Source organism: Ipomoea nil, unplaced genomic scaffold, assembly GCF_001879475.1.
Source record: "Ipomoea nil cultivar Tokyo-kokei standard unplaced genomic scaffold, Asagao_1.1 scaffold3016, whole genome shotgun sequence".
Classification (NCBI taxonomy): domain Eukaryota; kingdom Viridiplantae; phylum Streptophyta; class Magnoliopsida; order Solanales; family Convolvulaceae; genus Ipomoea; species Ipomoea nil.
The window spans coordinates 2503599-2516612 of NW_017619444.1; the positions used below are offsets into that span (position 1 = coordinate 2503599).

Here is a 13014-nt window from a genome sequence, read left to right on the forward strand (position 1 = left end):
AGCTTAAGAATCTACCTCATCTTGACTATAAATTCAAAGATATTGTTCTCCAAAAATCAATCGTAGACAACATATTGCCCATGCACTGAGGTTGAAGTTTCTAAAACTTCAGCCTGAGAACTATGATTTGAGAACCAAGAACCTGCCTCCATCAATTTGAGTGGAGCTTGCAAAGTACAATACTCAGATTGAAAGTGAGAGGAAGAAATCTTACGCTTAGATGTTCTTCTCTCGCATGGAGTGAAATGGAGATTTCTACACAACACTAGCCCAGAATTAGGAAAGTAGAATATACGTCAATGCAAGAACATATCTAGAATTAGTTCTAAATATCTCCTTGCTTTTATATATATATATATATATATATATATATATATATATATATATATATATATATATATATAAAGTAAAATTAGTTCTGTAATTTATGCATAAATATATTTGCTCGGTATTCTTTTCATAAAAATAAAATAAAATTTGTTGGGGCCACAACTACGTCGTTTGACCACAAGACCTTTGACAATATTAATATTATTAGTAGTATTATTATTATTAAGTTATCTGTTGTTTAATGCGATGAATGAGATTTGTTATTAGTAAATTAGGAGATAATCTTATTGAAGCATAAATTATTTCAAGAAATAATGTGGGTACTTAAGTTTTGATCCGAGATAGATGAAAGGGAATAAATAGTATAGAAAGGGAAGAAGTAGTATAAAGTTCAAAATGTCCATTTTATTGTCAGACATTAATTTGAGGTTAAAAAAGGAATGAATAATCCCAAGAATTACAATTTGAGGGGGACATGAGATTTTAATTCCATGAAAATGGGGAATTGCAATTCCTTTCAACCAAACAAGAAAATTTTGTCGCATTTGGAATTGGGTGGGAATTAAGTGGGAAGGGAATTTAAATCCCCTTAAACTAAACACCCTGAGGGTCTTAAAGTTATTATTTTAGTATTTACATAATTTATTTATATTTAAAATTTAATAAGACTAAGAATTTTTAATATCATAACATAACAACAATATTTATAATTTTTAATCCGTGTATCGCACAAGTACAATATATTAATGTATATTAATATATATTAATGTATATATGGAACGGACATTAGCAGGAGAATGACACATTTTTATTTTTTTTAAATACATCCCGATTATATTAATGTATATATGGAAAAGAAAATTTTATTTAATGTAAGTTTAGGGCCGGTCCTATCATTTTATAGGCCCCGGGCAGGATAAAAAAAAATGGGCCCCGGTAAATATATATTTTATGCCTAAAATTTAAATTTAATAAGGAAAAAATTATTAATATCAATAACTTTAAATAAGATTAACAAGTTTTTAACAATTTTACATACACAATAATAATCATGAAAAAAATTCTAGGTGCTTTCCTTAATGCAAAATAATAAATAACCGTATAAGTGCCTTCATAAATAAATAATATTATAATTTATAAAAATGAATAAATAATTTAAAATCGAGTAAACTTATAAACAATAACATTGTTATCTTAATAAATAATAAATTAATTATTATTAAAAATTTATAAAACAATAATTACAAACATATATGAAGCTAAAAATCTTTTTTGGCTAGGAGCAAGAAATTATAATATTTCAAAACGCAATAAAAAATGCAAAAAGATATGAAACATAATTATATAGATAAAATAGTTTGAACATAAAGCATATTATAAATCACACATCTTCTATATTATTTATATGATTTTTGTAAATACTTTTTCTTTTAAATAGATAAATTTCAAACTTTTTTAGAATAATTTGAATACAATGACACATGATAGAAGCTTCTATATTATATTGGTTATATATTCATAAAAAGGTACGGAGTAAATTATCTTATAATTTTTTTTTTATAATTCAATCTCAAAATACATCATATAACCCCCTTCGTCCTATTTTTACGGGTCTTGTTTGATTAACATGAGTTGATTGAAATTTTTTTAATTCAATTTTTCATAATATGTTTAGTATAAGTATATAAAAATTTATAAATTTAAAAATTGCATTAAAAATTTAATATAAAAATTTATATATTTAATATAAAATTTTTTCATAATATGTTTAGTATAAATATATGAAAATTTATATATTTAAAAACTACATTAAAAATGCTACTCCATATTAAACACAAAAAATCAATAAAAATAAATTTTTAAAATATAAGCAAAAAGTAAAATTGAGGAATTCTAAAGGGAAGGATTGGATCACCGGCCTTTGATTAAATAATGTTAAAACTCAAGTATTTTACTAACCAAGCTAATTCACCTTACTATAAAACATATGTATATAATAAATTACTTATACTCAATACATATATACTATATATATAAGAGATAGGATAGGGCCCTCCCCAAGCACGGGCCCTGGGCAAAGGCCCAGCCTGCCCTTGCCCCAGGGCCGGCCCTGTGTAAGTTATATTGGTTATGCATGGTACATTATTATTGTCACACTGAATGATGTATATTATTCTCTTTGTTTAGGGAACAAAGAAAATTTCACGGAAGAGACGGTTAGTTTACATTGTACTACAACTCAAAATTGTATGTATGGTATATTTCAAGGAAATTATGGTACTCCTCTACGCATTGTACATATAGTAAGTGTCAACTGTTAAATACATTTGATTTTAATTTTTTAAACATGTAGTTCTAAATACGACTGTTTTTTTTTTTTTATGCAAGATGGGAGTTTAGTCAAATCGTCAATAAAGAGTGTTAATCAATTGGGTTCATCTTCAAGTAACATGCACTTGCATTGTACTTTGGAAAACATACCAAGTTTTCAAACCCTGGATCATACTATTGGTTAGTAAAGAATTTATTCTTTTTTGTAGTACCATTTGTTTTATTTTACGTTTTTTTAATGTTTAATTTATTCATGACTTAACATATATTTTAATTTTAGTCTAACTTATAATTGTTCTTTCATGCAGGTAGTGAAAGAAATGTAAAGAAGAGTCATTTCTTGAAAAATGTGCAAATGGACTCAGAATCACATATACCACTCAATTCAACTATCCCATTGAGTGATGTTACAAATTGTATGTATTGAGTTGAAAATACAAACCCCATAACTATACATATGCTAAGAAGATATTTTATGGTCTTAAGGATTGTTAAATAAACACATGCAACACAAATGGAATATCTAGAACTCCAATACATGCCGGTGTGTCTAGGAAGCATTGATGTAGTCGTTTTATCATATATTTCTTTGAGAAAAATCAAATATGTACATAATTTTTGTTTCAAACATCTGTAATTATTATTATATATTTTTAATAATTTTCAAACCAATTTTTAAATATTTCTATTAAATCACTAATATATATATATTTCCACATTTAATGCCAGTTGAACAGATAAGGATCTTTAATAAAAAGTCCAAGAGGCCAATTGATTGCGATATGGAAGTTGGTGAACAATCAGCATTCAATCGTAGAAACCTAACTCTTGATTTTGATGATGCTTCGCAACCAACAGAAATGGAAGAAAATAGTAATAATGGTCCGTGTTAGACTATACTTTTGTATTTGAGTAGTATTCTTTATTAAATTGGTAAGAGCATGCTTATTAAACGTAATAATATAACTTCTTTTTTTTTGTATGTTTTATGTAGTACAATATGCAGACTTAGGCGATCCGGAATACAGCTGTGAGCATTGCAATGCCATATTTTGGTACGGAGAAAGGGTTAACAAATCAATAGTTTGCAGGTTACCTAAATATTCAGCATGTTGCGCTCAGGGGAAGATTACGTTACCGCTAATGATTGCCCCTCCAAAAAAAATGTTAGACCTCTTTTTAGTGATAGGTGAAAAAAGAACAAGTTTCTTGGAACATATTAGAACATATAATAGTATGTTCTGCTTCACTTCGATGGGTGGCAAAGTTGACAAGTCTATAAATTGTGGGAATGCTCAACCAATTTTTAGGATAAATGGTCAAAATTTTCATTTGATCGGAAGTTTATTACCCACGGATGGTAGTCAACCAAAATTTGCACAGATTTACATTCATGACACCCAACAAGAGGTCAACAATCGTATCAACACATTCAGGTGTTGTGTCATAACAAGTTATACATAATTTTTAATAAAGTTTATGTAAAATGTTTAAGTTTTTTTTTATTTATTTATTAAAGTACAATGTTTTGAATATTTTGTAGGAATGCGGATGGAAAAAGTAATATTCGTGTTGACGTTGTTGCAGACATAAAAGAAGTACTAGATGAGCATAATGTGTTAGTTAAATCATTTCGGATGGCTAAGGGTGAGATTGAATCTAACCCCCGTGTTGAGGTTAAGACGAGGCTTATTGGTAAAAGGAGTAGTGATGCAAGAACTTATAACTTACCAAATGTTTCAGAAGTTGCAGCTTTAATAGTTGGTGACTTTGATCCAACGTTAGGGGAACGTGATATTTTGGTTGAGTCCAAATGTGGAGATTTGAAGCGTATAAATGAATTGAATCCATCATATCTTCCCTTACAATATCCTATTTTGTTTCCATACGGTGAGGATGGTTATCGAGAAGATATACAATTCTCTGTACCAAGCTCAAGTTCTAACGTTGGGCGGAAACGAATATCCCAAAGGGAGTTCTTCGCTTTTCGTATACACGAGAGGCTTAATGAGGTAAACACGTTGTTTTCAAAGCGTCTATTGCAACAGTTTTTAGTTGATGCATACACTATGGTGGAATCCAGTAGACTCACATTCATCAGGCAAAATCAAAAGTCTTTGAGGTGTGAAGCGTACAAAGGTTTGTCAGACGCATTAACACGTGGTGAAGTTGATCCTACCACTCAAGGTAAACAAATAGTCTTACCATCAAGTTTTACAGGAGGGGCTAGATACATGATATAGAATTATCAAGATGTCATGGCTATTTGTCGTTAGATTGGATACCCGAATTTGTTTATTACATTTACATGTAATCCAAAGTGGCCAGAGATCCAACGTTACATACATAAACGGGGTTTGAAAGCTGAGGACAGACCAGACATAGTGTGCCGGATTTTTAAATTGAAACTGGATTCGCTAATTAGAGAAATCAGGGTTGGTCAAGTATTTGGAGAGGTCAGTTCAGGTTAGTGATTACTACTTTGTACTTTCTCTAAATTTTATATATATATATATTTTTTCAATTAGATGATGTTTACTAAGTTGTTATTTTAATTTCCACAGTTATATACACAATTGAATTTCAGAAGAGAGGTTTGCCTCATGCGCATATACTTCTCTTTCTGTCAAGGAAGAGTGCAACATTATCCACGACATGCATGGATAATATTATATCAGCAGAGATCCTCGACAAATATGGAGACACCCAATATTACAATGCAGTCGAGGAATTCATGATTCATGGCCCATGTGGTGTAGTAAATAAAAAGTCTCCATGCATGATCAACGGAAAATGTTCAAAGCATTTCCCCAAGAAATTTGTAGAAGCTTCTATTTTAGATGATAATGGGTACCCAAAGTATAGGAGATGTGATGATGGTAGAACAGTGTTGAAAAGTGGTACACAGTTGGACAATCGATATGTTGTGCCTCATAATAAATACCTTCTTCTTAAATATAATGCACACATCAACGTTGAGTGGTGTAATCAATCAAAGTCTATCAAGTACCTTTTCATGTATATGAATAAGGGAAATGATAGGGTGACTGCTGAGTTCTATAAGAGTACAGTTGATGAAAATTCTGCAGAAGTGATAGATGAGATAGGCATGTATTATGATTGTCGTTATGTGTCTACTTGCGAGGCGACATGGCGACTGTTTAGTAATGACGTGCAATTTAGGATGCCATCGGTGGAGAGATTGAGTTTTCATCTACCCGACTGCCAATCTGTGATTTTCGATGATGACGACAGTATTGAACGTGTGCTAAGTCGTCCTACGGTAGCCCAAAGTATGTTTACTGCTTGGTTTGAAGCAAACAAGAAATACCCAGCTGCAAGACTTTTGACTTACATTGATATGCCAACTAAGTTTGTTTGGAAAAAGACAGTCCGAGAATGGCATCCTAGGAAGAGGAGATTCTCGATTGGTCGTATCTTTTATGTTCCGCCAGGAAGTGGCGAAATATATTACTTAAGGTGTCTTTTGAACATAGTACGTGGTCCTACCAGTTTCGAAGACATCAAGCCTGTCAATGGTGTAACACACTTGACATTCAAAGATGCATGTTATGCTCGAGGGTTGTTAGATGATGATAAGGAGTATATCGATGCAATCAACGAGGCAAGTCAATGGTCTTCTGGTCATGCAATGAGAAAACTTTTTGTTATATTACTAACATCAAATTCAATGGTAAGACCTGAATTTGTTTGGAATGCTACATGGCAGTACCTTTTAGAAGATGCAGAATACTACCATAGACGAATAGCACAATATCAAGGTTTATTATAAATTTAGTGAAACTCTATTATTATTTTGCTAGCTATTTTGAATTAGTTTTCTTACATTGTTTTCAAATTTTTCAGATTTGATTTTGTCAGAGGAATCAACGAAAAATTTTGGGTTGATGGAGATTGAGAAATTGTTACAAGTCTATAATAAGTCTTTGAAAGACTTTGCACCAATGCCATTACCAAACCCAGCTGATGTATCATTGCTAAGTAATAGGTTATTGTTGGAGGAACTTTCTTATGATCGTGAAGCCATGGCTAAAGAGAGTGAGATGTTAACTTCACAACTAACTGATGAACAACGTGTTGCATATGACACAATTTTGGGAGACGTGCAATGCAGTAATGGTGGTCTGTTCTTTGTATATGGTTATGGTGGCACTGGAAAAACATTTCTTTGGAAGGCTTTATCATCAAAGTTGCGGTCTAAAGGTGACATTGTGATTAATGTAGCTTCAAGTGAAATTGCTTCTTTGCTGCTACCAGGTGGGCGTACCGCACATTCTAGGTTCTCCATACCCATAATAGTGAACGAGGATTCAACATGTAACATAAAGCAGGGTAGTCACTTAGCTGAATTGGTTATCAAGACAAATTTAATTATATGGGATGAAGCTCCAATGATGCATAAATATTGTTTTGAAGCTCTTGATAGGACGATGAGAGACCTGCTTAGATTCAATAATCCTTTAAGTGCTGACAAAACGTTTGGTGGGAAAACAGTTGTATTTGGTGGTGACTTTAGGCAAATATTGCCTGTGATTCCTAAAGGCACAAGACAAGATATTGTTGCCGCAACTATCAATTCTTTGTATTTGTGGAATAATTGTAAAGTTTTGCGGTTGACAAAGAACCTCCGTCTAAATAGAATAGAACATGGTGTGCATCAGTCTGAAGTTGAGGAGTTTGCTAATTGGATTGCATCTATTGGTGATGGAACAATTGGGGGCCCAAACGATGGTTACGCAGAGGTTGTTATTCCAAATGATTTGTTACTGCCATGTATTGATGACCCGATTCAGACAATTGTTGATAGCATTTTCCCGGATTTTATGAATGCTAGGTGTGACCCCAACTATATGCAAAGTCAGTGCGGTTCTAGCACTAACTCTAGAGGTTGTGAACTCAATAAATGAGTATATGAGTGGCTTGCATACAGCTGAGAGTAAAACATATTTCAGTTGTGACACTGTGTGTAAGGCAGATTCAGACAACGGTATACTGGGAGTGTGCACACTCCAGAATTTCTTAATGGGTTGCGATGTTCGGGGATTCCAAATCATGCATTAACATTGAAAGTTGGATCACCTGTAATGTTGTTGCGAAATATAGATCACTCTTTGGGCTTATGCAATGGTACAAGGTTGGTCATCACAAGATTGTCCGAGCATGTGATTGAAGCCAAAATAATGACTGGTGACAATGCTGGGAGTTCGGTTTTGATACCTAGAATGTCTATGACTCCATCAGAAACAAGATTGCCTTTCAAATTCCAACGGAAACAATTTCCATTGATGTTGTCATATGCAATGACAATAAATAAAAGTCAAGGTCAAACACTCTCTCATGTTGGGTTGCTACTAAAGAAACCAGTGTTTGTACACGGCCAATTGTATGTTGCTGCGTCTAGGGTTAGCAATCCTATGGGTTTAAAAATTCTAATTTGTAATGATCTTAATAATATTTGTACTTCTACTACTAATGTCGTTTATCATGAAGTTTTTAACAATTTGTAAATATAATTACAATTTTCGGACTTATTACTATTATTATGTCATGTATACTTTATTATTATCATATATACAATCCATTTTTGTTTATTACAATAACACTGTAAATTAAAATTTTATTTGTAGACCGTGCATCGCACGGGTACAATACTAGTAATAAAAATAATGGTAATTGTTAATTAGCAGAAGGTCCCGGTCCAAGATGCTAATTGTTAAAAATAATAATAATTGCTAGTTAGGGAAGGAATAAAGGAATTAGGATATATAGGGTGGTCTTATAGTGCATACCATTCTTAATGTGTGAACTTGTGCACCCATCCGGTGCATTGATCGCGTGCATCTGACGACCCAGGATAAGCATTCATATCGTTACGATGCATCGGCACACATGGTACAATATGGGCATCCCGAGGTATCGGCGTATCGCGTGTTTTGTTCTTAATTGGACTGGACTCCAGTTACGTCTCTCCCATCCTATTTTTCCGGACATCCTTCTGCGTACCCGGACTAGGTTGCTACGACGCGAAGATGGAGCATCCCGGCGGGGGCATGTTGCGGCCGGTGCATCCGAGACTGCTTCCACAGGTATCCTCCACCCTTACCCTCCCTACCTTCTTTTGGTTTCGTACGCCGCACTTGCTGAACGCCGACGTCGTACCGGCGGAGACACCGGAGGCAGCCCCTGTGCGGCAGCTGGTGCGCCGGAGCGGTGGCTTATCCCAGCCTTGTAGCGGCACCCTATGGGTGTGGTTGTATCCTCCTACTGCTGCTTCGTTGCCGGACTACCATGGATGATCAACCCCTGGCATGCGAATTAGGGTAGTAGTATATATGTTGGTTTACACCCACCTTCCACTAAATTAGTAGTGGTGGTGATTATGGGCTGTTGAATACACAGTCCAGTAAAGTTGGAGGTTGCGGTGGTGATCTGAGGTTGGTTACCACCCACCCTATAGAGTATTAGACTTGTATGTGATTATGGGGTTCGTGAAGCTGATGATCACTGCAATACCTCAGGTGGTCAGGTTTCTTCATATTTAATGGTGCCCAGGTTTGTTTTAATTTAATTTATAAACTTGCGGCTATGAGTCATAAAAGTACGACTCCGTAAAAACTTTCTCCAATTTGTAATTTGTTTTATCACATTTTTAATGGGAATCTTATCTTCTATAATGCGCGTGCTGGTTGTGAATCGTAATGAGTGTTCGCAACACCAGCTTCTTTAATGGATTCTAGTTTTAATACTGCTAGTGAAGCTAAGTAACACAGAGGGAATAAATTGTAGTAAAAAAATAGCACCATCAAGGTGGGGTTGAAACAGTGGATCATAAGAATGATACAGGGTAGTGTCGTTTTTGGCTCCATATTCATATACGTAGAGGGTGTCAAAAGATTTGGCATTAGTAATATTTTGTTGATGATGTGCACTGACGTTGTATTATTTACTGAAGGTGTGCACTGGCAATTGTAGTATTTTATTGAAGATGTGCACTTTCAATAGAGTGTAATTTTAATTATTCTTCATTCTAATAGTACTAGTGAAGCTAAGTGACAGAAAGGGAAAGAGTCACAGTTCATCCATGTTTCTCTAATCATATAGTCCGCTAGTCATCATGCTTCTTCAATGCTCTCTTTCTTGAAATCTAACACAAAAGCTGGTAATGCATCCTAAACACATAAAATCATTTTAAGAAAAACAAAAAAAATAAAAAAAATAAAAAAAAATAGCACCAAGTAAGTTAGGTTGAAACAATGGTGCAAAAGGAACAGGAAGGACTATGTAGTATTTTATTGATCCTGCGCATTGTCAAATCTAGTAGTCAATCCATTAATTAAGCAATTATGTCCTTTCTGGTTGTGCAACCGTGGTTGTTGCGGTGTAATTAATTAATGAAAAAAATAGAATGAAGAATGAGATTTCATGTGGGTTCGTTGACAATTTTCTGATGTAAATTTTAAAGGAATAGAAATCGTAGTAATAGAATTCCAGTATTTGTAATCGAAACGAAAAGGGTAGAATAAGTGCGAAGAATGCACAAATGAATAAATGGTTTTATTGGAGGTGTGCACTGACAATTCTAGTTTGTTATTTTAGTGTTGGCTTTAGTTCTTAATCACCAAAAGTGTGTTACGGCTACTGTAATTTAATTTTACAGCTAAATAACACTTTTAATGGTTTGTAAACTAATCAATGAGACGAAACAAGAAATTCATTAGAGATGATATCTAGTAATGTTGCGCATATAATGTTTTCATGTTTTCCCCCAGGGGCAATGAGGGGGAGATGGTGAGCGGGAGTGTGACGCAGTGGTTATTGCATATGATAGCCATTGTGATAACTATGATATCGTGCTTTAATTTTTAATTTTTTTCTTCTTGTTTTATTTTTTATTTTTCTTTTAGTTTGGTTTGGTACATACATTGGAGTTCTCCTGCATTAATATTGTTTGATAAACATTAGATTTTGAGTGTATATCTTCTTGAACAGGTGCTACTAATGAGTTTTCATGTTTTAACCCGTGACTCTTACCGGGACCAATGCAAACCATTTTATACTGAGCAAATGCTTAATTTCATTGGTTTGTTTTATTCATTGCAGGAGGTGGTCTGTGGGATGACGAGTTTGTGTCCATGATAAAGTCCATGCACCGTTGTGTGTCCATGTTAGACAAGTTTCTAATTGTAATAGTATTATTTCACTTTTATTGATTTAAAGTAGTTGACTAGATTAATTGCCACATGACATACCTAATGTATTCAACTGCACTGGTGCACACCTTAGTGTAATTAGATTGCTGGGTTTGCTCTTGTTACATAATAACCATAACTAAAGAATGGTTTGCACGTGGTAGTGCCATGATAGAACCCATGCACCACTGTGTGTCCCTGTTAGTTAAGTTTGTAATTGTAATGGTATTATTTGACTTTTATTGATTTAAAGCAGTTGTCTAGATTACATGCAATAACCGTAACCAAAAAAATGGATTGCACTGCTGCACAGTTTAATCCATTTAGATGATTGAATTTGCTCCTGCCGTACAATAATCGTAACCAATAAAAACAATGCATTACATTGCTTCACAACCTGACGTTGCTAATGTATTCGATTGCACTACTGCACAACTTAGTGTAATTAGATGACTATATGCTATGTTACCGATTTAAACTTTATTATTTCAGTTTTGTTAATCCAAAATCATTTGATTAGATTACTGTGCTGGAGACTACAACTTGATTCCTTCACTTTTATTGCTTCAAAAGCATTTTTTTTTTGAAGGTCAATCTTACGATTGTATTAATGAATCAAAGCCAAAATAGTGTCAGGTGGGATAGCATCCCAGTACATAGCTTGATCCTGAGTAAATGCTAACGTAGCTAAAGTATGCGCATGTAAATTAACCTGCCTAGAAATATAATCCAAAGTAATACGATTAAATAACGACATAAACGTCCTGCACTGGTCAACTGTGACCCCAACGTACGAATGTATCGGCGCATGATGGTGTCTGAATATCGCTGCCAATTCCATGCAATCCGTGAGTAAACTTACTGATGTGGTGTCCCGTTCAAGTAGCCAGGATAAAGCCTCCTTGTATGCCTGAACCTCCGCCATAAGTGGTGAAAAACAAATTGGTAACTTGCCATTCCTTGCTGCCACAAACGAGCCATCTGGAGCTATAATTACCATGCCGTAAGTAGCCTCGCCCGTGTCGTGCCGGAAACCCGCGTCCACATAACATCGTAGACCATCCCCTCCTGGACCATTCACGTGGTCCGTCGCCGATGTCGGGTTGCTTCAAAAGCATTTGATCAGATTACTATGTTGGAGATTAGGACTTTTTGTAATGTAACCAAATGCAATTAGATGATTGGCTTCGATACTGTTGCATAATAACCCTACCGAACTAACAGTTGCACTACTTCGGGACCTTATCAGTTATCATGGCCCCAACGTACCAGACACCAACAGTAGTGCCACCACTTTAGTGGCCACAAACAAAAAAGGGACATTAGTTCCAGATTTTTAAAGTGTAATACGAGACTAAATTATTAATGGGTGTAATATGCGACTAAATTATTTACAGGTACGCTCTTGGCTTGTGATCTTGCTACTGATACGGTTGAGCTGATCCTTGGAGCAACTGTGCAAACCTGTGGCGGTCATACTCTCCAACGCGTGTGACAATATTCTGCATGTTGCCATTTACTGCACTGAGCAGGATGTTGTGCATGAACCTTTTGCACAGGTTTAGAAGTAGCATTGTTCCTTAATCGGTGCGCACAAAGTGTCTGTTGTTTACTATCTAAGTACGCGGCCAGGAGGTCTATCTGCAATCAAACTATATTTAATTAGGTAGTTGAGTAGAATTAATCAGTGGCGTACAGTGTTGGGTGTGTGTTATGTTTACCAATCTTTCCAGTGCTCCCCCATACATTTATGTGCCCGTGTTCGTTGCCGACGAGCTGTCAATAATGTCGAACCTGGATCGCTTGAAACTGATGCTCATTACATAGTAGCGTCCCTTGTGCAATATTGGGAAGATATACTGCCAAAAAAATGGACACTCGGTTAAATTAGATATGTTCTATGCACTAGTCAGTGAGATGATGTATTTTAGAATTGGACCAGGGTTACCATGTATAATGTGGTCGTCCCCACGTGGTCTGTTCTCTGCACATCAGCATCTAGTTGCTGTTTAAACCACACTAGCCTCTCATCCCGACTGGATAAATACCCACAACAGTCCCAATCTGCACAGTCAAAAAGTTATGAACAAGTTAGAAATGTTAAGAGCACTTCAAACAAGTTATAAGTTCTGACACTAAGTGT

At 34.8% G+C, this 13014-nt stretch overlaps 1 protein-coding gene across 1 annotated transcript; it reads left to right on the plus strand.

The window, feature by feature from the left end:
- Nucleotides 1–3915: 3915 nt before the first annotated feature.
- Nucleotides 3916–8978, plus strand: LOC109163289. The gene is made up of 8 exons (XM_019312037.1): nt 3916–4097; nt 4205–4848; nt 4990–5127; nt 5226–6443; nt 6529–7539; nt 7613–7669; nt 7786–8065; nt 8642–8978. The coding sequence occupies exons 1-8, from the start codon at nt 3916–3918 to the stop codon at nt 8976–8978; spliced, it is 3867 nt and encodes a 1288-aa protein (XP_019167582.1).
- Nucleotides 8979–13014: the final 4036 nt, after the last annotated feature.